This window comes from Toxorhynchites rutilus, chromosome 3, assembly GCF_029784135.1.
Source record: "Toxorhynchites rutilus septentrionalis strain SRP chromosome 3, ASM2978413v1, whole genome shotgun sequence".
NCBI classification, from domain to species: Eukaryota; Metazoa; Arthropoda; class Insecta; order Diptera; family Culicidae; genus Toxorhynchites; species Toxorhynchites rutilus.
Window position 1 is genome coordinate 244,977,311 of NC_073746.1, and position 27,217 is coordinate 245,004,527.

The 27,217-nt window shown below is 41.7% G+C and overlaps 2 protein-coding genes across 18 annotated transcripts in view; both read right to left on the bottom strand.

Moving 5' to 3' along the window:
• Positions 1–27,217, bottom strand: part of LOC129778078 (uncharacterized) — a 171,267-nt gene that overhangs the window by 104,164 nt on the left and 39,886 nt on the right. The window contains exon 1 of one of the 17 annotated variants that reach the window (XM_055784748.1): positions 1,679–2,081. The exons of the other annotated variants lie outside the window; for them this stretch is intronic. The gene's annotated coding sequence lies outside the window, so the exon portion shown is untranslated. Of the gene's footprint in view, positions 1–1,678; positions 2,082–27,217 lie in introns of those variants that run through there. 17 annotated transcript variants of the gene reach the window in all.
• On the bottom strand, positions 25,072–27,084 carry LOC129778080 (probable cytochrome P450 9f2). The gene is made up of 2 exons (XM_055784749.1): positions 26,632–27,084; positions 25,072–26,563 (listed from the first exon to the last, which is right to left on the bottom strand). The coding sequence occupies exons 1-2, from the start codon at positions 26,844–26,846 to the stop codon at positions 25,162–25,164; spliced, it is 1,617 nt and encodes a 538-aa protein (XP_055640724.1). The 5' UTR covers positions 26,847–27,084; the 3' UTR covers positions 25,072–25,161.

The following is a 27,217-nucleotide window of genomic DNA, read 5'->3' on the forward strand; positions in this document are numbered from 1 at the left end:
TTAAAAAGTCTTTTCCTAGAATGCCGTCAGCTGTAATTGGGAATTGTTTATTCACCAAATGGAATTGGTGTGGAATTTTATTATTTTCTATAAGTAGACTAGTGTTGGTACTACCTATTGTTTCAAGTTTGCCTTCGGTCACGCCGTTTATTATGCATGTATTATTTTTGTTAATTTTTTGGTTGCATTTGATTAAATTTTCCTTCAGGATTGATATATCTGCCCCTGTATCAAGAATAAGAACGCATGGTTGTTCGCACATGCTTAATTTAACTATAATAAACATTGAACAAGTAATATTTAGGTTGAAAATATTTGATGTTGATTTCGGTTTTCCTCCTGTTCTTCGTCCGACAACGCGCGGAGGTTCGCAGCCGGGTTTTCGGAGTTTTCCGCAATTCTAATGAAATGTTGCGGTCTGTTGTAATAGTTTTGGCTGCCATTGCCCCTAAAGTTTCTGTTTTGGTTAGGGAAATTCTGTTGATGATATTGGCGATTTTGGTTAAAATTTTGGTTTTGTTGAGGTTGATTATTGAATCTACCACCTCTTCCTCTATAGTTATTAAAATTTCTACCACGATTGTTCTGGTTGAAACGGTTAGGATGCGGGTAGGGCGGTTGTCGCTGCCCGCGATTGTAAATAAGCACATTTGCTGATTTGGTTGTCAGCGATTTATATTTATTGACCTTCTCCACTGCGTCAGCTATGCTGGTGAAGGTTCCCGCACGTAATATAGTTTTTAATTCGGGGTTATCAATGCCTTCGATGAGGGCATCGATTCCTGCTTGGCAAGCGAGTTTTGCTGCTCGTTGCGGTGGTGTCTCTTCCTTGATGTGTAAGTCGATGAGTTGTTCGGTCAGCTCTTCAACTTCCTTACATAATTCGTCTGCTGACTGTTTTTTTATAGACTTCAACTTCGCTAATATGCTGTCGGCGCTAGTCTTTGATATACATGTAGTTTTTAAATTTGTTAGCAGTGAAGGTATATCCACGCTATTATTAATTGCTCTTCTAGCCTTTTTGTCGAGTCTGGTCAGTAGAAATTGATATACCAACGCTTTGTTTGCGCTGGGGGAGATTTCATTTAATAGTGTGGCTGCACTGATGAACATATCGAGTCCATCAGGTGAGCCGTCGTAGATTGGCACCATTGCGGCTGCCTCTTTGTAATCGAATTTGGACATTTTCGGTTTTTGTATTCCAACAACGAACAATATCGCAAGAGCTACTTCTTTGAAAGATTTTTGTTTAATGATAATGTTTATTTTATTTCTAATATCTTGATATATTAGATTAGCATTTTCGGCAAGCAATAACAATTCTTCAGCCTCTTTATTGTGTACGAGAGGGTCTACTATTGTTTTAATATCTTCAGCTAATTTTTCAGCTTCTGCGAGCTTGGTTCTCAATGTAGCTTTTCTTAACTTTTTAGTTTGCTCGGATCGCAGTGATTTTGCAATTACTTGTAATTTCTGTATTTTGTTTTCTATTAAACTTGCCATTAAATTAAAGGCAAAATTTTTTTTTTATTTCTGTTTTTGTTGATGTCTACAACAAGTAGTCTTACAGCTTAGCACATATTTTACATGAACATTTTGTGTTTTTTTTTTTTTTCATTAACAATTTTTACTTCAAAAATTTTTTTTTTTCATATTTTACATCTTATAATTGACTTACCATCTCTGTCGGCGGTATCCTACTACAGTATCAGTAAGGCTGAGCTTTGTGAAAGGTGTCACATAGATGGTTGCTCCATGGATGTCTTCAATTTTGATATTGAAACCTCTTTTCGGCTGCTTCGGGTGTTGCTTCCTATATTGCCGCCATCCGATTTTTTCCACTAATGCGATGTGTTCCGCTTGGGCCTCCGCCTGGGCCAAGATGTCCTTGATGTTCTCGTTCCACATGTTTAGTTTTTCCAATGGTCACTAGTTCGTGTAATGAGTTTCTATTGGTTCGTTCACATGGGTGGTTAGCACAGTTCCGTTTATTAGTTCACTTTGGTCTAGTTGGCACGTCTTCGTTGATTAGTTCACTTTGTTCAAATTTTGAAAAAAAAAATAGTTCACTTCTGCCCTTTATACCTGGTTGAGCTGTGCCGCTCTCACTGCTCGGGTGGCTACTCTCTCCGAGTGATTCTTATAAAACGTGTGCATTAACCGCACAACACCGTAACCTAACGCAGCACCAGCAAGGATGCATAAAGCAATCGTTTGCGGTGAACTCGACACTGGGGCGCTCGACACTATCTCGTCTGCCGAGAAAAAGCCCATTTTTGAACGTTCACTGTTTCGTCAAAACAAAAAAATTGTTTGGTTTCACTCATAGCCGAAGATTCAGGCTAAAGTCTCGGTCGCCATGTGGAAGGTTCAACCCGATGTAGTATACAATTTCTATCACTTTGGGGCACTTGTGATATATTTCGGAATGAAAGAACTCAGGCACATATTACACTAATATAAATATCACTATATTCTTAGTTCCGTCCTCGCGTGCATTCGACACTTGTTAACTTGATTGGTTGGAAATGTAAAAGACCTCTTGCTTGCATTCGACATGTACTTTTTATAATGCTTAAACTAAAACTCTACACAAGGTAGCTTCTATTCTAGAGGAGGAGGAGCCAGCAAGGAAATATGTGAGCGCGTTCGATTGGTTCGAACGGGTCAATACGGAGAACAAAAGGGTAGTGGTTGTTTCTGTGTGTTGTCATTTCACACTTGGTTGAAGTGGGTTAGTTCTGCATAATGTTACGCTGCAAGGGTGAGTGGTTGTTATTTAATATTATCGTATGCAGCTGTGAGCTTGTGACATAAAAATGCATTTGGCCTACAAACATGTATGACGATAATTTATGGCGTGGGAATGAATTTGTGGGAATAGGATCGTTGGGATTTTATGACAAGTGGGAAAGGATAATGGTAATAGGTTATCCCGCTACAAGCTTCTGAAGATTATTCTTTCCCATCAGTAGGATATTTTCGTATCCAATATTGGATGCATAACATGAAAAACGGAAAATGTTTCGTATCGCGAAAATTATATAATTTTCAATCGATTATTGCTCAGTCGCCGAAATTTTCATACTCAGAGAGTTCATTCTCCTCTAGTTTGCCTTCCAAATTGCCATCGTAAACCACACCTTCTCTCGATTCAATCACGCACGAAAAGCATACTGAAATGATATTCTGGTGGTGAAACCGATTCATTTTTCGTGAGGCATCGTGCACAAATTACGTAACGCGATAAGGGGGGAGGGGGTAGATGTTGCGTTACTTTCTGCTTATTAGAGATAGGAAATTGCGTTACGAAAGGGGGGGGGAGAGGCGGTTCAAAATTCGGATTTTTAGCGTTACGTAATTTGTGCACGACGCCTGAGGACATCGACAAGACAACATCGTTACTGAACGAGCTGAACGGCGAGGGATCGAGGGATTCATTACCTGGCCTGACCTGACCTGAAATGCAATCAGTTTGTTTTAACTGTGAGGGAGCGCAGAAAAGCCGATGCTGATACTCTCGTGACCAAGAGAGTATCAGCATCGAAATACGGTTCCTCGGGAAGACATAGAAGCAGCCGCCACACACACACATACACGCGCGCAACTCTTTTCGTTTGCTGGTTATCGAGAGGAAACCTAGAAAGAAATGATCGTTGCTGAAAAATAATCTGCCAGTTCCCCTTGGAATTGAGAATTACATTCAAGCGAGTTTATTTTAATGTTTTCTATCCATATAATACTGCTACCACATACATTTGGTTTTGTGATTTGTCAATCAAGTGCAGTTAGCAGGAAAGCTTCTGAAGATTATTCTTCAGAACAAGGTTTTTTGTATCCAATATTGGATGCATAAAACCTTGAGTCTCCAACGTAACACTCTCGTTTTTGAAGTCACCCAAATATTTATTTATTCATTCATTCAGGATGGATTTAGATTCAACTTCAAACAAATGATCTCTAAATCAACGATAGTCCTACGTCGCCCTTGCGGTTATACCATAGATATAACCCACTTCCTGTTTTTTTTCTTTATTTTCTTTATTTATTTCTTTGTTCATCTAACTTTTTACTGTCTTAATGAAACATTAAATATGTGATGGGGAAAAGCAAGACAAGGGAAGGCATAAAAACCCCACATCTTTTACATGACTTACAAACAATATATATAAACAAACAGTACATTTTGAACACAACATATAAGCCACTAAAAGTTAAAAAAATTAACAGTGAGCATCAACTGAAGTCAAGTCATAAAAAAACAAAATAACTGAGTAGAAACTGAGCCCTTGTCCATGGCAGTCCTCGTTGTCAGTGATACCTATTCAGTTCCTGGAGTCGGTGGTTAAATGCAGACGCAGTAGAGACAAAATCAAAATAGACGAATAATTCATTGAAGCTAGCGGACATGGAGCGCACTGGGTCATGTAGTCCGTATAGAGTGTTCCGGGGCTCAAGCAGCAGGAAATTCCGTTGGCGAAGCAATCGTTCAGGGGCGTAAATGTTGAGTTGCCCTAGCAATTCAGGTGCGTCAATTTCACCGTTTAAAATTTTTGCGATAAACATAGCTTGAGCAATGCTCCTTCTCTGCTGTAATGTCTGCAATCCCAGTAATCTGCATCGATCTTCGTATCGGGGAAGGTTCATAGGATCCCGCCACGGAAGACGACGAAGGGCATGTCTTACAAATTTCCGTTGTATTAATTCGATCCTAGCAATCCACGTTGATTGATATGGGCACCATACTTGAGAGTTAGATTCCAAAATCGATCTCACCAAAGTGCAGTATAGAGATCGGAGGCAAAGCGGGTCATTAAATTCTCGGGATATTTTAAACATAAATCCCAGCTGCCGGTTGGCTCTAGAAATCATGTCGTTGTAGTGCAATCTGAAGGTAAATGATGAGTCTAGGATGACGTCAAGATCACGAACTTTAGGAACACGATCGAGAGACTGTCCGTCAATTGAATAATCAAATGTTATCGGATTGAGCTTGTGGTGATACGTAATAACATTACATTTGTGAATGCTTAGCGTTAGCATGTTCCGTGTACACCATTCGGTGAAATGATCCAGCAGCTGTTGTAGAGCGTGGCAGTCCTCAAAGGTTCGGATGACCATGTAAATTTTGACGTCATCAGCGTAGAACAATCGGCAGTCAGGTGGTAGTACGATAGAAAGCTCGTTAATGAAAATTGAGAATAGCAAGGGGCCCAGATTGCTCCCTTGTGGCACGCCTGACAGGTTCGAAAATTGTTCTGATCTTTCCGATCCAATGTTAACGGTGAGCATACGATTCGTTAGGTATGATTCGAACCAGCTGACAAGATCCGCTGAGACACCGATTCGTCCTAATCGTTCCAGTAGTATTCCGTGGTAAACTTTATCAAATGCTGATTTCAAATCTGTGTAGACGGTGTCGACTTGAGCACCAGCATCAATGTTGCTTATGCAAAACGAGGCGAACTGAGCCAGGTTCGTGGTAGTCGATCTTTTGGGGTAGAATCCATGTTGATCGGTGGCAATGCAGTTCTTGCAAGAGTCAAAAAGCAAGTCATTCAATAAAATTTCGAAAACTTTGGAACACGCACAAAGCGAAGTTATGCCTCTGTAATTTTCGATGTTCTGTCGATCACGTTTTGACGTAGGATTACGTCTTTCGGGAACATATTGGGGTACAAATTGAAAAATGAAAATCGATCGCATCGTGAAAAATGTCCAATTTCAAACGCTTGTTACTCATTCATTTCATGATGGATTGATGAGATTTTTGCATCAAACGATTACGGCACTCCATAACAATTCTTCACATTGAATAAAATAGTATATATCATATAACTAACTATCGAACAATTGAAAAAATTCAACCCCTATCCAAACAGAGATACCCAGTCCTGATTGGTCGAAATTGACGTCATTTCTTTTTCGCGCCCGATTCGTTCTCTCACCGGCAAGCTGCATGGCAATCGAGTAGGAGGCGCCTACTTCACACATACCAAATGATATAAAAGGAAGGAGCATTCGTGGATCTCATTAATTCTTACAACGGACGTGGAACGAACAACAACAAGTGGAGAGCAGCAGCAGTGGAAGCGGCTAATATATAGGCGAGCATAGAAGTTGAGCGGTCAAAATGCGAGTGTCTCACATCGAGCTTCTATGGCAGCATAAGCAGCGGCAAACAGTAGCAACGGTTGTTGAAACCGGTCTACTACTAGTGGCAGCAGCAAGCATCACGAGCGGATCGTTTCAGGCACGCTCTCTCCGTCAGAAGCGCGAGAACGTTTCTTGGCATCGTGAAAGTGCAGTATCGAATCTGAGCGGCCAACAATTGAGCTGTGTCTCACATAAGTGGCAGTAGCAGCAGCAGCGGCGGTAAACATCGAGGCTGAACCTCAACAATCGAGCTGTGTCTCGCATCGGTCCACTACTGTTGGCAACAACAAACATCATGAGTAGAGAGTTTCAGGCATGCTCTCTTTCTCTACTGCTGCTGCTGCTGCTACTCAGTCAGATTTCTCATTCTTGTTGGACGCTCAGATCGATAAACATATGTGTTTCTAGTGTGTATTGCTGGTACTCCTGTTCACATCAACCAATACAATTGGATGCGGTTATGGAGGTAAAGGAGACCAAGGATCCGGTTGAGGAAGAGTGTATCGCAAGGTTCCACATGACAACATCCAGTGTATCAAACCCGCTATCCGTTGTTTAGCTCACCGTGATGGTGTCAACGAAACCCTTGCAAACCGACGCACAGAAGCCGAAGATGCCAAAGCCAAGTAAAGCAGCAGCGACTCCGAAAAAACTACCGCTGCCAAAAAGTTAACAACTGCTACATCCGACTGAAACCTCACATTAGCACGCAGCAGATTCCGTACAACCCATTTAACCATTCCAGTCCTTTTCAGGACTTTCGATATTGCTTTGAAACGAAAGAGTTTAATTTATTGTTTTCCACTTATCATAAAAATGATATAAAACTACGATCAAAAATACTGTTTACTTTTACATTTTCTTTGATCATGTGCAACTAACAAGAAAATTATCACGTCAGAAACATACTTTCCATCAACCAACCTGACTGGATACGGTAAGGGAGGCGAATGACATATGTATGCATATATATATATATATATATATATATATATATATATATATATATATATATATATATATATATATATATATATATATATATATATATATATATATATATATATATATATATATATATATATATATATATATATATATATATATATATATATATATATATATATATATATATATAGCGAAACGGCTCCGGTCATGCCTCAAGGAATTTTCTAAAATAATATTTTGCCGATGCCTTTGCGCGAACTACACGGGCGAGTAGCACCATAATAGCAAATCAAATGTCGAAGTTCGTGATATGGGTGCGTTTATCGCTATTCGGTTCGGCGTCAGTTTAACCCTTTCATTACGGCAGTGTGCTCCGCTGAAGTGCTAACCCTGTATGGAGCACTGCGTCGAAAAGTATGCACATCGCGCTGGTGTGATCGAAGAGCAGTATGAATTTCATGTCGTCTAAAGACGACGCTCGTACACACAGCTTGTCGCGCGGATGTCGTCTATAGACGACGCTCGTAACGGAAGGGTTAACCATCAATAACTACGCTTGGCAACATTGACATCTGGCAATTTTCATATAAGATTTTTCCCCCGCATGTTAAAAGTGGTTTTTCATGTACATAAAAGCGCAGCGTAGTATGTCAACTGCTTCCCGGTTAGAAAATAAATGATCGTTAGAAAATAAATGAGCGACCCGTCCAATTTCAAACGCTTATTGCTCATTCATTTCATGATGGATTGATGAGATGTTTGCATCATACGTTGTCGGCACTCCATAATAATTCTTCACATTGAATAAAATAATATATATCATGTAACTAACAATCGAACAATTAAAAAATCTCAACCACTATCCAAACAGAAGATACCTAGGCCTGATTGATCGAAATTGACGTCATTTCTTTTTCGCGCCCGATTCGTTCGTTCACCGGCAAGCTGCATGACAATCGAGTAGCAGGCGCCTACTTCACACATACCAAATGATATAAAAGGATGGAGCGTTCGTGGATTTTATTCATTTTTACAACGGACGTGGAACGGACAACAGTGGAGAGCAGCAGCAGTGGACGCGGCTAATATATAGACGAGCATCGCAGCTATGTGGACAATAGGCTAGCTGAGCCTCACATCAAGCTTCTATGGCAGTATAAGCAGCGGCAAACTACTACTACTCTACTAGTGGCAGCAGCAAGCATCGCGAGCGGAGCATTTCGGGCACGCTCTCTTCATCAGAAGTGCGAGCACACGCTTCTTGGAATCGTGAAAGTGCAGCAGTGAACTTCAAGACGAGCATCGAATCTGAGCGGCTAACAATTGAGCTGTGTCTCATATCGAACTTAAGTGGCAGTAGCAGCAGCAGCGGCGGTAAACATCGAGGCTTAACATCAACAATCGAGCTGTGTCCCGCATCGGTCCAGTACTGATGGCATCAGCAAACATCATGAGCAGAAAGTTTCAGGCATGTTCTCTCTTTCTGCTGATGCTGCTGCTCAATCAGATTTCTCATTTTGTTCGACGCTCAGATCGGTAAACATATATGTTTTTAGTGTTTTAAGTGTGGTCACATCAGATCAACATCAACCAACATGACTTCATGCGGCAAGGAAGGCAAAAGAGGATCGAAGCGTATCGCAAGGTTCTACATGACAATATCCAGTGAATTAAACTCGCTATTCGCCGTTTAGCTCGACGTGATGGTGTCAACCAAAACCACCAAAATAAAAACAGAAATAAGCAGCAGCGGCTCCGAAAAATCTACTGCTGCCAAAAAAACAACAGAAGTGAATTGTTGTTTTTGTTGCTCCATAAAGTTTTACGCGAGTAAATATGTCGAAATATATGTTCACGCAATATGAGCGCCAATCTCGTAAACGTGCCTTGGAGCTGAAACAACTTTCTATCACTGATACCGAAAGCTCGATTGTAACACTGGTGATATGAACAAAAAATACCCAACAACCAAACCAAACGGCCCTTTTCAGGGCCATCAGATCATTATCAAAGAGTTTAACAATATTTTTTTTCAAACATCCAAAATCAGCATGCGACAGATAGCCTAATGTAATCCTACGTCAACTATGCGGTCGTGTCTCGGACACAACCTTCTGTGACTTTTTTGAACACAGGAAACATGATTGACGTCTTCCAACAGGTGGGAAAGCAACGTTGTCTTAATGAGAGATTGAAGAGTGCAGTGTGTGGACAACTCCTCGTCACATTTTTTAATGATGAAGGAGGGAATGCCATCGGGACTAGACATTGAACACTTCAATTTGTTTATGGCGAATTTCACTTGGTCCGGTGAGACCGCGAGGTTTCTCAGATGACACACATCTCTAGGTGTATCTCTACAAGCGACTATAATACGGCATCCCGACAAAGTCGAATCATTGAACGCACTTCTAAAGTGAGTTCATTCGCTATCCAACTCTTGACGAGTAAAGTTCAGTGTCGGTATTGTGCGTTGCCACTTTTGCTATTGTGCTATTGGTACGAGTGAATCGTGTACGAGTGAAGGTCATTGCTGTCCGCTTTCGACCTGACCTTTTGTGAAGTGGAACGAAGGAACAAAGGAAGCAGCGCTCTTGCAGCGAGCCGGATTGCGGCTGTTGAACTGATTCGGCATAACGGGATCGCCATCGCGTGACTGTCGCAAACGGGATTCATCATCACGTGGCTGCGTAAGCTATTCTTGCGCTATTGTGTTGTCTCCGTAGCGCGTAGCCTCTGTCTCTCCCTGATTAGGGCAGTAGAGCGCATTATTGGAACAACTTATATATTAAGATTATTGTTAAAATCAAAAATAATTTAGAAATAAGACAGAAATTTTTGTAAAATGGAGAATAGTGGAGGATCTCCAGATCTGGAAAAAAACAAACGAGTCCCTCATAAGGAAGATAATTCTTCTGGGGACGAATCCGCTCATCCTACCAAGCCCCCCTCTAAGAAAATTGCAAGCCTCCCTTCTCAACCCACTGTTACTTCCACTCCCCCTCTCCCATCATCGATTTCGCTTCCCCCTTCTGATGCTTCCGATCAAACCCAATCCTCGTCCTCGTCCTCATCCTCATCCTCGTCCTCGTCCTCGTCCTCGTCTTCCCCCTCTGTTGTCGCCGCTCTACGTGTCAGAGTTTATCCAGAAGATGCACCTGGAACTGGCCCTTGGGTTGTTTTCCTCCGGCCAAAACCGAAAGGAAAAAACCTTAACGTGATTCAGATCATGAAAGATCTGGCCAGATACACTTCTGTATCTGAAATTCGCAGGGTTAGACCGAACAAATTGCGAGTTGTCGTGAATGAACGGAAACACGCAAACGAGATTGTTGCTGATCAACATTTCACTCTCGAATATCGAACATTTATACCCTCCCATAACGTAGAAATTGAGGGGGTGATAACTGAAACGGGTCTGACGAGCGAACAAATAAAAGCAGAAGGAAAAGGCAAGTTCAACAAGCTCCCCTCAATGGAAGTGAAAATCTTGGACTGTCGCCAACTCGGGAAACTTTCCCATGATGGGGACCAAACTAAATTTACGCCGTCCGACTCGTTTCGAGTCACCTTTGCTGGTGCCGCCCTCCCTGACTACGTTATGGTGGACAAATTGAGACTACCTGTGCGACTCTTCGTGCCAAAGCCCATGACTTGCAACAAATGCAAGTCAGTTGGTCACACTTCGGATTATTGTGCCAACAAGGAGCGCTGTGCCACTTGCGGAGAGCAACATGAGGGGAAATCCTGCAGTGCGACTGAGCATAAATGTCCATATTGCGGGGGATCCCCACACGAGCTCTCAGTTTGTGAAAATTACAAGAGTCGCTGGGAGAAACAGAAGCGCTCTTTGAAGGAACGCTCGAAACGCACTTTTGCGGATATTTTAAAGGGCGCTTCTCCACTGGCCCAACAACAACAACCAATCAACACACAAAATGTCTTCGCCACGTTGCCCGTTGACGAAATAGAAGCGGACACAGCTAACGGGGGCACACCGTTCATTTTCCAAGGGAATCCCCGGCGCAAAAATGTGACCACTCCCAAAGTTCAAGGACAAGCCCCTCCGGTGATACCCCCTGTTAGCATGCCTAAAAAATCGAGTGCAGCGGACAAGCAAAATCAGGTTCCTCCTGGTTTCCGTGGGAATAATTCACCTTCGAATGGCCCAGCACTCGAGGGGACATCAAAAACCCCAACTGTCCCTATTTTTCCGTCCAGTTCAACTTCCCAATCGGGATTTATAAAGTTGTCTGACCTTTTGGACCAAATCTTCAAGTGTTTTAATGTTTCCGACTCCATCAGAACCCTTGTCATCTCAATGCTTCCAGTATTAAAGACAATTTTGCAACAATTGATGCAAACATGGCCCCTCCTTGCAATGATTATCTCTCTTGATGTCTAATTCAAATAGAGAGGTCGGAGATATCACTGTTTTACAGTGGAATTGTCGTAGTCTTATCCCTAAATTGGATACATTCAAAATTTTAATTCATAACTACAATTGTGATGTTTTTGCTCTGTCCGAAACTTGGCTTTCTTCGCGAGATGATATCTCTTTCCACGATTTTAATATTATACGCTTGGACCGTGATGATAGATACGGAGGGGTGCTTTTGGGGATCAATAAGTGCCACTCATTTTTTAGAATTGACCTTCCACCTATTGGAGAGATCGAAGCTGTTGCTTGTCATGCAAACATCAGAGGCAAAGACCTCTGTATTGTCAGCTTGTATTGGCCTCCGAGAGCTGTGGTTAGCCGCAAACAACTTGATGACATGTGCTCACTCCTTCCTGAGCCACGATTGATCTTGGGAGACTTCAACTCTCACGGAACTGCCTGGGGGGAACAGTACGACGACAATCGTTCATTGTTGATATATGACCTTTGTAACAGCTTCAATATGACCGTTTTGAACACTGGGGAAACAACACGTGTACCTAAACCTCCTGCTAACCCAAGTGCTCTTGACCTCTCGCTTTGCTCGAATTCACTATCGTTAGATTGCAAGTGGAATGTAATCCAGGACCCCAACGGTAGTGATCACTTGCCAATCAAAATTTCCATCACCATTGGGTCGAATTCTTCTGAATCTATAAACATGGCATATGACCTCACAAGACACATTGACTAGAAAAAATATGCGGACGCGATTGCTCTAGCCATCAATTCCAGAGATGGTTTACCTCCATTGGAGGAGTATAACTTCCTTTCTCGTTTGATCTATGACAGCGCGGTTCGCGCTCAAACGAAACCCATCCCAGGTTCCACCATTTCCCGAAGGCGTCCCAATCTATGGTGGGATAGCCAATGTTCCAAGCTTTATGTAGAAAAATCGAATGCATTTAAAGCTTTTCGGAAACGTGGAACCCCTGAAAATTTTCAAACGTATTTAGCCCTTGAAGATCAATTTCAAAACTTAATCAAAGGGAAAAAACGTGCTTATTGGCGAAATTTCGTGGGAGGTTTGTCACGAGAAACGTCAATGAAAAAATTATGGAAAGTGGCTCGAAACATGAGAAATCGCTCTTCATCGAATGAAAGCGAAGAATATTCACATCGATGGATTTTTAATTTTGCACGGAAGGTTTGTCCCGATTCCGCTCCTGTGCAAAAAATTGTTCGAGATATACCACAAGATAGGTGCGATCTTGATTCCGAGTTTTCGATGGTAGAATTCTCTCTTGCTCTGCTCACATGTAACAATTCTGCTCCGGGATCGGATAGAATTAAGTTCAACTTGCTGAAAAACCTCCCTGATGTGGCGAAACATCGCTTGTTGAATTTATTCAATCGGTTTCTGGAGAATAATATTGTTCCAGATGATTGGAGACAAGTACGAGTTATAATTATTCAAAAACCCGGAAAACCCGCGTCCGACTTCAATTCGTACCGCCCAATAGCAATGCTGTCTTGTATACGGAAATTGTTGGAGAAAATTATCTTGTTTCGCCTTGATCGATGAGTTGAAACGAATGGCCTACTCTCAGATACACAATATGGGTTCCGCAGGGGCAAGGGGACGAATGATTGTCTTGCGTTGCTTTCTTCAGAAATTCAAATGGCTTACGCCGAAAAAAAACAAATGGCTTCAGTATTCTTGGACATAAAGGGGGCCTTCGATTCTGTTTCAATTGAGGTTTTGTCGGACAAATTACACTCTCGGGGTCTGCCGCCTCTATTGAATAATATGTTATATAACTTGCTTTGTGAGAAACATTTGAACTTTTCTCACGGAGATTCGGCAGTAAGTCGGGTCTCTTACATGGGCCTCCCCCAGGGCTCATGTTTAAGCCCCCTTTTGTACAACTTCTATGTAAGCGACATCGACAATTGCCTTACACAAAATTGCAGCCTAAGAGAACTTGCAGATGATGGAGTGGTGTCTGTCGTAGGATCAAACGAATCCGACCTGCAAGGACCCTTACAAGATACTTTGAACAATTTTTCAGCCTGGGCCATTGGTCTAGGGATCGAATTCTCCACGGAGAAAACAGAGATGATGGTTTTTTCTAGGAAGCATAGACCAGCAAAACCAAAGCTTCAACTTTTGGGTAAACCGATCACTCATGCTATGTCATTCAAGTATCTTGGGGTCTGGTTCGACTCCAAATGTACTTGGGGGGCCCATATTAGGTATCTGAGTAAAAAATGCCAACAAAGAATAAACTTTCTCCGTACAATTACCGGCACCTGGTGGGGAGCCCACCCAGAAGATCTTATAATGTTGTATCGAACAACTATTCTCTCAGTGATGGAGTATGGCAGTTTCTGTTTTCAATCAGCTGCCAAAACACACCTCATTAAACTCGAGCGAATTCAGTATCTTTGTCTCCGTATTGCGTTGGGATGTATGCCCTCAACGCATACCATGAGTCTCGAGGTTTTGGCAGGCCTACTCCCACTAAAAGATCGCTTCAATTTATTATCTCTTCGGTTCTTCATCCGGTGTAAGGTCATGAACCCATTGGTGATCGGAAATTTTGAGCAGCTGATCGAGCTAAATTTTCACTCCGGATTCATGAGTTCATATCATGAATTCATCTCCATGCAGGTTGATCCTTCTTCGTATATTCCCAACCGTGTTTGTTTCCCTGACTACATCAATTCCTCTGTGCATTTTGATCTGTCCATGAAGCAAGATATCCATGGATATTCAGATTACCAACGATCGAGGATCGCTCCAACGATCTTCGATGAAAAGTATGGGGGTATCAATTGTGATAATATGTACTTTACTGATGGGTCCACTATAAACGAGTCCACAGGATTTGGAGTGTTCAACGAATTTTTTAGCACCTCACACAGTCTTCAGAATCCTTGCTCAGTGTATATTGCTGAATTGGCAGCAATTCATTGGGCGCTGGACAGCGTCGCCTCACGACCTGTTGAGCACTATTACATTGTAACGGATAGTCTTAGCTCTGTCGAAGCTATCCGTTCAGTGAGGCCGGAAAAGCACTCGCCGTACTTCCTTGAGAGAATACGAGAAATTTTGAGTGCTTTATCCAGACGCTGTTATGTCATTACCTTTATCTGGGTCCCTTCACATTGCTCCATTCCGGGTAATGAGAGGGCTGACTCATTAGCAAAGGTAGGTGCAATTGAAGGCGATATTTATCAGCGTCAAATCGCCTTCAATGAATTTTATTCTTTAGTCCGCAAAAATACCATCGCTAACTGGCAACGCAAGTGGAATGAAGATGAATTGGGCCGGTGGTTTCACTCGATTATCCCTAAGGTTAGCCTCAAACCGTGGTTCAAAAGTCTGGACTTGAGTCGGGACTTTATTCGCACCTTCTCCCGACTCATGTCCAATCACTGTTCGTTAGATGCACTACTCTTCCGTTTCAATCTTGCCAGCAGCAATCTCTGCGTTTGTGGCCAAGGTTATCACGACATCGAGCACATTGTTTGGTCGTGCGAGGTGTATCTGGTCGCCAGATCGAATTTAAAAAACTCCCTTCGGGCCCGAGGAAGACAGCCCAATGTGCCGGTGAGAGATGTGTTGGCTCGGTTCGACCTTGATTACATGTCCCATATATATGTTTTCCTTAAAGCTATAGATCTTCGTGTGTGATTGCCCCTACATCCTTATACCCTCCTTTCCTTCCTTTGCGGGTAATTCGTCCCCTTGCTATAAATAGTAGAATAAGTTGAAATGTAAATACACTATAGACATACGAATAGATTTATAAATTGAGTGTTCATCAACATTGTTACAATTTCCTTATATCCCATCCTTCTCCTAAAAATATGTCACCCTCCTAAACTCGAGTACACCGCGAGTAATCGGTTTTCCACCTTACTAACCATAGATGTAAGAAAATTGTTTATATATATAGTTTTAAAATTATATTTAAGAATTCGGCTCCTTTAAACTTAAGTAACTGAGCCTGTAAAAATAAACGAATTAAAAAAAAAAAAAATAAAGTGAGTTGCAAAAAGGTTACATTTTGTTGCGGTGGAATTGGCTACTTCACTGCCCATCTCCGCGGGTAGTCCATTGTTATCCTTCCGTTTTGAATTCACGAATTTCCAAAAATTTCGGGGATGTCTACGTAAATCTTCTTGAGTTCTTATGCAGTAGCGTTTGTATAAATAGCGGTTGAACGTTCGATAACTGTTACTAGCCCGTGCGAAACATTGCTTGGTGAATACACAGCGGGACTGGCAATAGTCTCGAAGTGCCTTAGATCTCAGTCGTTTCAAACGTCTCAGGTGTGCGTTTCCCCAGGGTGGCTTGGGGGATGGTCCACGCAATGGGATAAAACCAACCATGTAACCTTTAAGCAAACTTGTTAAGCAGTCAACTGCAACGTTTACTTCATTTTCGGATTCTAGGAAATGCCAATCAGTTTGGCGTAGGACTTCTAGTAATCCTTCAGAATTGGCTCGGTGAAAGTCAAGTCCAGGCTCATCCGGAATGTTAATAAGTACGATGGACTGTGAGAGACTAATTGTTACCTCCAAAGCAGGATGGTCGGCGTCAAGAGCGGTAAGTGGTTCTGCAGCTTCTTCGAGATGGCATCGAGAGAGCGTAGTTTCATTCACCAGAGCAAAATCCAAAATTCGTTCATTTCGATTAGTAATATAATTGATTTGAGACAATCCATGTAAGCTGAAGCCGTCTAGTAGCGAAGCACAAGCCGACACTAATAAGACAGTGTTGCAGTTTCACCTTAACCCAAATCTGTTCTAGTGTATCATTTACAGGTGTGGGATCGATGCGACCATTGAGATTATTGATGCAAACATGGCCCCTCTCTGCGATGATTATCCCTCTCGATGGCTAATTTCAATAGAGAGGTCGGAGATATCACAGTGGAATTCACAGTGTTCTAGTCGTCGGAATGGTCGTAGTCTTATCCCTAAAATGGATACGTTCAAATTTTTGATTCATAACATTAATTGTGATGTGTTTGCTCTGTCCGAAACATGAATTTCTTTGCGAAATGATCTTTCTATCCACGATTTTGATATTTTACGATTGGACCGTGATGACAGATACGGAGGAATGCTATTGGGGATCAATGAGTGCCACTCATTTTTTCGAATTGACTTTCCACCTATTGGAGAGATCGAAGCTGTTGCTTGTCATGCAAACATCAGAGGTAAAGATCTCTGTATTGTCAGCTTGTATTGGAATCCGAGAGCTGCGGTTTAGTCGCAAGCAACTTTTTTTTTTTTTTCCAAAATATATATTTTTATCAAGGCTCATATGGCGCTAGCCTGACGGGGCCGGAGTTCAATATTTTGACAGTTTTTCTTATTATCTATGTTAGTAATATGTAACCGATTACTCGCGGTCGGCTCGAGGTTAGTATTACAAGTGTTCTCGTAATTGGGATGTTGCTGTCTCCAATGCTCTGTACGTATGCCCGACACGGGATACTTCCTATTGGGATGCAGCTGACCATTGATCAGCTACGCCTCCCTAGTATGTACCCCATATCTAGCGTGGTGCGTCTTCTCGACTCGAGGAATCCAGGATAGAATGGTCACTAGCCGGCGCAATCATCAGTTCGTGTAGAGTTGTCATGAGCGGTACAACTTTTGGCTCTTGTTGAATCATCAGTGGACTGCACAACCTTTGGCCCGTGTATCTGTAAAGAGTGTGTGTATGTATTGCCGCGACTAAGTAAAAGTTTATAGATCGGATAGGAGGGATATGAAACAGGGACACAACGAAGGAAACATCATTAAACGTTGACATCGGCGTTTCTGAGGAACAGGTATAGATGAAGCAGAAGATCAGGATCACGGCTACCTAAGATATCCCGGACGGGGATATCCGATTGTCTGCCTTGTGCTCTCAGTGCTCTAGGGAGCTGAGAGCGAGCAGCATGGAACCGGATACACGACCAGACAACATGCTCGATGTCGTGGTAGCCATCACCACAATCACAAAGATTGTTTGCTGCGAGCCCAATGCGATAGAGATGCGCGTTTAGGCTGTAGTGATTGGACATAAGCCGAGATATCACGCGAATGAAATAACGACCTACATTCAATCCCATAAACCAAGCACTCGTCGAAACCTTAGGGATAATCGTGTGTAACCAACGACCGAACTCGTCTTCACTCCACATGCGCTGCCAACTAACGAGTGTGTCCTGACGAGGAATGTGAAAAAATTCATTATAGGCAATTTGCCTTTCAAAAAGTGTGCCTTCTGAAGCGCCCACCTTAGCTAGCGAGTACGCTTTCTCATTACCCGGAATCGAGCAATGAGAGGGAACCCATGCTAAGGTAATCTTGAATAATTTTTCGACCAAAACATTCAATAGATGTCTTATTCTTGTTAGGAAATAAGATGAGCGTTTATCAACTTTCATTGAGCGGATTGCCTCTATTGAGCTGAGACTGTCTGAAAAAATAAAATAATGATCGATGGGCAGTGTTTCAATGATCCCTAGAGCATAGTATATCGCACCCATTTCTGCGACATACACGGAACAAGGATCTTTGAGTTTGAAAGAGGCACTGGAATTTTCATTGAAGATGCCGAAGCCAGTGGACCCGTTTATGTATGAACCGTCAGTAAAGAACATTTTGTCAGATCCAACTTTCCCATATTTTTCCGAAAATATCGACGGAATAACATCGGAGCGTAGGTGATGTGGTATTCCATGGATTTTTTGTCGCATGGACAGATCAAAAATGACAGAGGAATTGCAAAAGTATGGGAAGCAAACTTGGTTGGAGATGCCCGGTGAAGGGTGCACGACGTGGGTGAGGTACTCATGGTATAAAGACATAAAACTTGACTGAGGAGTCAGTTGTAGTAGATTTTCGAAGTTATCAATCACCAATGGATTCATGATCTTGCAACGGATGAGAAATCTGTAGGATAATTCTGTGAACCGAAGAGTAAGCGGGGGTATTCCTGCCAAAACTTCGAGACTCATCGTATGTGTCGAATGCAAACACACCATGGCTATACGCAAGCAACGATATTGTATCCTCTCCAGCTTGAGAATATGAATCCTGGCAGCTGATCGGAAGCAAAAACTGCCATATTCTAACACTGACAATATCGTTGTTTTGTACAACTGAATGAGGTCTCCTGGATGGGCACCCCACCATGTTCCGGTTATTGTTTGGAGAAAATTGACTCTTTGCTGGCATTTCTGTTTCAAATACGCAATGTGTCTCCCCCAGGTACATTTAGAATCAAAATATACACCCAGGTATTTGAAAAACATAGAGTGTTGGATCGTTTTGCCGGATAGGTAAAGCTGGAATTGGGCGGGTTCGTGCTTCCTAGAAAAAACGACCATTTCAGTTTTCTCCGTAGAGAATTCGATACCCAGCTTGAGGGCCCACGTGAACAGATTGTTCATGGTATCTTGCAACGACTTTTGCAGAGCGACGGGATTAGTACCCGTGATGGAAATAATTCCATCGTCTGCAAGTTGTCTCAGCGTGCAGTCTCTAGTTAGACAACTAGACAACGTTAGACAACTAGACAAGTTAGACAACTAGACAAGTTAGACAACTAGACAAGGCAACTTGTTGACATGTGCTCTCTCCTTCCTGAGCCACGGTTGATCTTGGGAGACTTAAACTCTCACGGAACCGTCTGGGGGGAGCAGTTCGACGACAACTGTTCATTCTTGATATATGACCTCTATAACAGCTTCAATATGACCGTTTTGAAACACTGGGGAAACTATACGTGTACCTAAACCTCCTGGTAACCCAAGTGCCACTGACCTTTCGCTATGCTCGAACTCACTATCGTTAGATTGCAAGTGGAATGTAATCCAGGACCCCAACGTAGTGATCTCTTGTCAATAAAAATTTCCATCACCACTGGGTCGAATTCTTTAGAATCTTTAAACATAACATATGACCTCACAAGTCACATTGACTGGAATGAATCTGTGGACGTGATTGCTCTAGCCATCAATTCCAGAGATGGTTTAGCCTAATCTTTTCAAAATATTCGAGTATTTTTGAGGTTATAGCACTTGTTCGCAACGAGTCGACAAAATTCATGTTACCAAAATCGAAACCTATTATTTTTTTTTAAATATTTTTTTATGGGAAAATTGATTATTCTTTCCAAAGATTAGTTGTATAAAAAGTTCACCAAATATGAAAACCATAGAATATTCAGTGACCGGCACTACACTCTGTCGAACTTCCTCAGTATCTTCCACTTCTTTGCCAAGTATCCTTCTCAACAATGAAGTTCTTGATTATGTTGACAGAGTTTCCAACTTAGGAGTTGTTTTTCAGTACGATCTAGAATGGGATGCTCATATTAATACGAAATGCTCAAAAATTTATGCTGGCCTACGCCACTCGAGACTTACTACAAGTATGCTGTCTGCTACAGTGAAAATAATATTATTCAAATCTCTCCTGCTTCCTCACTTCACTTATGGTTTGGAACTAACATCGAATGCTTCTGCAGCTGCTCTCGAGAGACTGAGGATTGCGCTAAATGGGTGTGTTAGATGGATATTCGGTATAAATACATTTTCCCGAGTTTCTCATCTTCATCATTGGTTACTGGGATGTTCTTTCCTGAATTTTCTTAAAATACGTTACATTCTTTTTCTATTTAGAATAACCCATCATGGTCCATTATACCTTTTTGAGAAACTTACTTCTTTTAGAGGCACGCGAACCCGAAACTTTGTTCTGCCTCAAGTTAATACTTCTCATTTTAGAGACTCATTCTTCGTGCGAGCAATTATTCTGTGGAACCAGCTTCCAGCTGAAATGTCGGCCATGGTTTTTTAAAAACGCCTAATCACACGACTTTGAAATATATTTTAACAAAACAATACGAATATGATTCAGTATATAATTCATAACAATTTTTGGTATTCGGTATAGAATGGGTTTCGGGTTTTATAATGGATTTTTTCTCCAATGCTTTCAAATGAATAATGATCAATCTCCTTTTGGTTAAAATGGGCTTCCTTTAAGACCTTTTAATCTTCTATTCCTTTCGAAATCCATCCTCAACCGGTATAATACTTTCCCTTGAATTTATTGTTTTCTCTTTTCTATTCCTTTTCCTCCTAGATTCTATCTAGTTTTCATGTGTTGGTGAGTGAAGTTCGGAAACCTAATAATTTTACCTATGCAACAGAATTGATTTTGTCAGGGTGTTCATCGATTTAAATTCAATGTTGTATCCAACAAAATCTATGTTCTGGTGTTTGATTCACAGTTTGGTTTACTTGCTTGTATGGATAGTGACATTATCATTGATATTTTCGAAACCGGGTAGGATAGAGTCCTTCTGAATCCGGTTGTAGTTCTTAATCTTCGTTAAGAATAATGTGAAAACTATCTTGACCTATCAAGAAATGTTTCAGTCAGAATAATTTTCGATTGATACTTTTTAGTCTATCTGGGTGGGTCGATTTTTTGCTCCGTTCATCTTTTTCTGTTGTTAACTTTTAATTTGGTAGACTTTCCGAGATCTCGCACAGCACGCAAAAGAGGCAGTGTGCTTTGCGTTATCCAGTCTCGTATCTCACAAAGTCATTGGGAGCTGTCTGCAACAAATGAGCGAGGCAGAAGGCAGCCGAGCGAGCAGACTTCCTGTGCGCGCTTAAATTTCGAGAGACGATTACCGATTTTTTCTTCCTCACAACTCTTCCATGTGCAAGCGATGAGACCGGGCTTTAGCACGCGAGCTAGGAATTGGCTCTTTCTCTTCTCTTACGTAAAATTTTGTGATGCGTTCAGGAACGCCTCGTCGCGTTTCGATGCGAACGATGCACATGTGTTGTGTACACGAAGAGATGGTCGTGCATTAGTGCTCGCGAGACTTTCTCGTGTAACTGCCTCAAAGTGCCATTTGGTTAGGCCTTCTGAGATTTCGCACAGCACGTAGCAGAGGCAATGTGCTTTGCCCTATTCAGCCTCGTATCTCACACGATCATTGCGAGCTGTGTGCAACAAATGAATGAATTGAGTGGATGACTTTAGCAGCGATATTTATGTGGAACAGTTCTTCATTACTAATTGTTCTGCGTGCCATATTGCGAAGATTAAAATTTTAACACCAGAAGTACAACATCCCCCTACCAAATGTTACTTTGAGGCAGGTACACGAGAAAGTCTCGTGAGCACTAATGCGCAAGCTTCTCTTACATGCATACAACACATGTGCATCGCTCATGTTGAGGTGCAACGAGGTATTCTTGAGCGCGTCTCAATATTTTACGAAGAGAAGAGAAAGAGCCGAACCCAGGCTCGTGTGCTGAAGCCCAGTCTCATCGCTTGCACAATGAAGGGATTGTGAGGAGGAGAAAATCAATACTCGTCTCTCGAAATTTAGGCGCGCGCGCGCACAGGAAGTCTGAACACCTCTCAATATTTCACGAAAGAAAAGAGAAGGAGCCAATCTCAAGCCCGTGTGCTAAAGCCCGATCTCATCGCTTGCACATGGAAGGGTTGTGAGGAAGAGAAAATCGATACTTGTGTCTTCAAAAAAGTGGTATTACATGAGGCAAAGAAAGGTATAGCAGACACGCTTACCGCAATAATAACAAGCGCCGGCAACTCATTACTTATGCTGACCTCCTGCAACACATTTCACCTCGTCGTTTTTATTCGTTTCAGTAAGTACGTTACGAATATAAGAACGAAACTTTCATTTGAATATAAGCTGCACGAATAAATGAATGTCTCGTTTCGCTCTGAAAATGACAATTGAAAACATCGCATCAGTGTTGTACGGCATACATAAATAAGCTGATAGAATTGATGTGTGAACCAAATTCAAGTTAACATGCACAGTATGATCAACTGCAGGCGATGCGTTGGAAGACGCGATAACAACTGGCTTGTTCTCTTTCCATCCTAAGCTGCTCGACGGGATATATATTTCCCTAGTCTTGGGAGATTTCCTTTCTAAGCGGAATTTTACAAGAGTGAAGGAAGAAACGAACTAGTCTTATAGAAATTGAACAGGGTATAGTACACTAACTAGAATGGAATCCCATCGCAGAGCTTACCAAATAATTTTTGAAATGCTGAATAGCATTGTTTTCCAATTAAATGTTATCTTCAAAGAAAATAGACTTAGGGTGCTCATACACTGTTTGACCGAAGCCAAATATTTGACTCTTTTTGACAGATAAAATTTGGTCAACGTGTACTGATCAAATATATTCTACGCAAAACACGACAAGCAAATATTCAATTATTGGATGCCTAAAATATTTTTTCAGTCTGTTCTTCGAACCTGTCGGTACATGGTTAGGTTACCTTGAATATTTCAGTTGATTTTTTCCATGTTCGGTGTTTGATATTGTTTACTACATGATCAAATATATTCTACGCAAAACACGACAAGCAAATATTCAATTATTGGATGCCTAAAATATTTTTTCAGTCTGTTCTTCGAACCTGTCGGTACATGGTTAGGTTACCTTGAATATTTCAGTTGATTTTTTCCATGTTCGGTGTTTGATATTGTTTACTACTGTTGAAAATTGAAGAGTGGCAAACAAAATAGTGTTTGTACAGATATCAAATCAAACCTTATCTGTCAAAAAATAACAAATATTTGACCTCCGGGCAAACAGTGTACGGCCACCTTTAGTTGGCAAAGTTATGACACTTCGTAACTAGGCAAACCTAGCCACAACATTTTACCTGCCCCCTGGCTTCTCAATGCCAAGGAGAACTAGACTCTGCGGAATGCACGTATCTGCATGATCGTGCGGCTGTAATGCCGGCCAATTCTTTCTCCATGGTCAATACTTTTAGCGCTTCCAGAAGCGTCTGCGGGGCAATTCCAGTTCCAGATAGAACGACTGAAACGGTTCTTGGGACTTCCCTTTGTCTCCACAGACTCTTGAGTTCCATGGTCAATGATCGCTACTAGAAATTTTTGCGACCGTGGGTCTTCTCCAGATTTTGGTTCAGTGGTATAGCGACATCGACGTCTGTGAGTTGTCGGTCGTTTCTGTAGTATACTATATATCTGGAAGGTTGTGGTGGATCGAAAGGGCGGTCAGAACAGTGCGATCCCAGTGCAGCTTGCGGGTGTTCTATGTACAATTTCACGGTAGCAGCTATGAGGTGTATTTTTGTGTTGTTATCAGAAAAAACGATCGACGGTTGTCGATAAGTGAGACATACTGAAAGTAATGGAAGTGTCGAAATGCGAGTCAATTCTTTTCAGGCAACCGATTTTTATCTGCCAAATCTGTGTATGGTAGGAACCTAGATACTCTTCCAATACTACTTGTTCGATTGGGAAAGTTTCTTGGATTTAACATCGCAGAAGCCCTGAAGGTCGGATCAATGGAATAGAATATAATTCTCATCTGCTTGACCAATCTCACATGTTATAAATTCAACACTCAAAAAACGGTACCCATCTGTACTTTAGAACAGAAAGTTTTAATCTGTACTGCTGCCGTTTTACGCATAGTTTTCCCATGTTCTAAAATCAGCAATTGAGAAAAACGTAATCAAAGTTTTCTACTATATTTGTTTACCAGAAGCTTTAAGCGTTTCAGTTTACCAATGCACAGGTTTTTTTTTCTAAACAGTAAACTGTTGTTTAATGAAATATGAAAAGATCCCCTTACTTCATCGATCAATCTTGATTACAGGCTTAAAAATTCATGGTGGGACAGTTATGCCTAGAATTTCAACATGGGACAATTGAGCTTGAAGTTGTTTTTTGAATACTGGGAACAAATAACAGGTTTTTCGTGTTTTTCCGAAAGATTATGCATGAAAACATCGTTTTATGAAGAAAAGTAAAAATTGCCGAAAAGTAACATGGAACAACTATGCGTAGAACAGCAGTACTATACGGAATCGGTACCAAAACATCGGAAAAATCCTTATCTTTTCAGATAAATCTGTACTTGTGGTAACACTGCTGAGAACCAGTCTTTATTGACTGTTGTTTTGGTAGAACCAAGAAGGTGTGGTGTTTTTAATTTTGTGAAGATGGGTGGGATCGATTTCGTTCCACTCTAGATAGCGATCAGCCAACGACATATACTGAGGATGGGACTTTATATGAAAAATAGGAATCTGTTTCACTCCTCGTCAACTTAATATCGAAAATGATAATGAATTGGAGGTGATTTGAATGCAGTACGCTTGTAATCCTGCGTTAACTATGCGATCGTGTCTATGAATACAACATATATTAATTTTACTATTTTTGCATGTACCCAACGAGATGGTAATACATGATTATTTTGGTGATTTTTCTAACTATTTTGTCAATTACCAGCCAGTTATTTTGTTCCAATTCAAATTCAAATTTCTCAAATGAACCATTTTAGATCAAGTTAATGTGTTCTTGGATGCATCGAGGTTTTCGGGTTTTGTCGCTCACCCTCATTTGCGAAATTCTTCAATACATGGTTAATAGTGACATAACACGCAAAATTTAAAGGAACAGGAACAGGCGATTTATAGTCATCAAGTTATCTAGAAATTTTCTAAGTCGAGACGCATATATACACGACCATTATATGAAATTTTTATTTGTACAGAATATAAGATGTTCCAATTGGGAACAGAAAATAGTGCAAGTATCGTATTTATCATTTTCTTGGTTTCAACTCCAACCAAATGCCCTTCTCCGACTGCAAGGCAAACATATTTTTCGTCAGCCGAAGAGGAATCTGGGTCTTTTCGGTCGGCTCCAGGCTGAAGTCCTTCAATATGTAGTAAACCATCGCTTTGACCTCCATAAGTGCCAGACGCGATCCGATGCAGTTTCTTGGACCCACGCCAAACGGTAGATATGCACCGGTGTTAATCTTCGATCGGTTTTCCTCGTTGAAGCGCTCGGGATCGAACTTGTCGGGATTCGGATAGTATTTGGGATCCCTGTGAATTGCGTAGGCTGGAATCCACATGGTGTTTCCTTTTTCAATGACAAAACCTGTTCCGGTGCCATCATCGTAACGGTAGTCCTTGACGCAGAAACGATCGGAAACCACAGCGGGGGGCCACAGGCGGAGAGCTTCCGATACAACCATGTCCATGTAGGGCATCCTCTGCAGGGCGTCGTAAGTGAGTGGTTTTCCTCCGAGAGACTGATCGATTTCAACCACTTCCTCGTAGAGACGCTTCTGAATATCCGGGTTAATGGCAAGCTCGTAGGTCAGAAATGACATACAAGTCGATACGGTGTCGAATCCTGCCAGGAAGAAAAGGAAACATTGTGCTACCAGCTCATTTTCGGTCCAATCCCTGGAATGCATCGATTTTCCAACGTTGGATTCCTCCACTGTCGCAAATCCGGCGTCTTTAGTCTGTTGTTCATCTTTCTGGTGATTGAGAGCTCCCTTTCGAACCTCCATTAGCATATGAATCATATCATTTCTCACGATACCATGTGCCTCTCGCTGTTTCATGTTATGAGTTATCATGTTTTTGAAATATTCTGTTAGGGTTGTATCCACAAAATCCATCTTCAGCTTCTGCATCAACCGTGGCATGGCTCTGAGTAGAAGAAATTTAATTAACACGATAACCGATTGGAAGTTAAGCATTTTTTTGCCCTTTACATAGAATTCATTTTCGCGATCGCGCAGCGAATCCACCTTGATCCCGAACGCTACCGTTGCGATTACATCGTTTGCAAACCGAGAGCACACATCCTTCATCTCGTATTCCAGTGTCTTACCGGATTTCGCTTCCAAAGCGAAAAACTCCACCATCGATCGGCCGCATTCTGCGACCAATTCGAACATATGTCTCATTTTGCTCCCCGTGAATGCTGGACTCAGGGTCGCTCGCATATCTCTCCACTTCTGACCGCGCAGAGCGAATAGCGAGTTTCCAAATAAACTCTCGACATTATCATCTGGGTTGCTGTTGGTCATGGTCGGTGTGTGGTCCATGAAGTAATCGAAATCTTTTACAGCGACCTTCTTGATAACCTCCGGATCGCGAAGCATATAAATTGGCTTCATGAGGTCGTAGAATCCCGCGACACTGTGGTGAAATACCAATCACACTTATCATAATATTTGCGATTGTGAGCGTTTATTAAATTTACTCACCTAGCGTCCGGATAGGCGTTGTAGAGCTTCGAAACGAGCGAGCAGATGTCCATGTTGCGCAATATCATCGGAGCGGTGCTGCCGAACCCAAACGTAGGTTTGATGCATGGGACTGGCTTCGCCAGGAAGTACTCATACTTTTTCGCAACATAGTGATAGATCAACAGGATGATGGCACCGATGGCGAAAGCCGATAGCAGATCCACTTGAATCATTTCCGAGTTACTCTGGCGACAATTTCCAACCGAATGAATCGATTCTCCACCCAGTACTTGGGGGGAACCTAAGTATTATCAGTGGTTATCACTTGTCGAAATATATTGATACACAATCGAACAGGTAGAATTTTTGTATATGGTACACAATTTTTAAGCCGTATTAAATACACCCAAACGTGCGTATCTCCTGGACACAGCTCACGGAATGATTTTGCCGTCTTCCCCAAGCTGGACCTAAGTGAGGGGGTTTTTATTGATGTTGTTTTGACCTGTTGCGTGTGTTGGCTCTCCCCAATGTGAGTGAGGTGATGAATGTATTTGTCACGAGCTGAGGCAATCTGTAGTAAGATTCGCGTAACTTTTTTTGT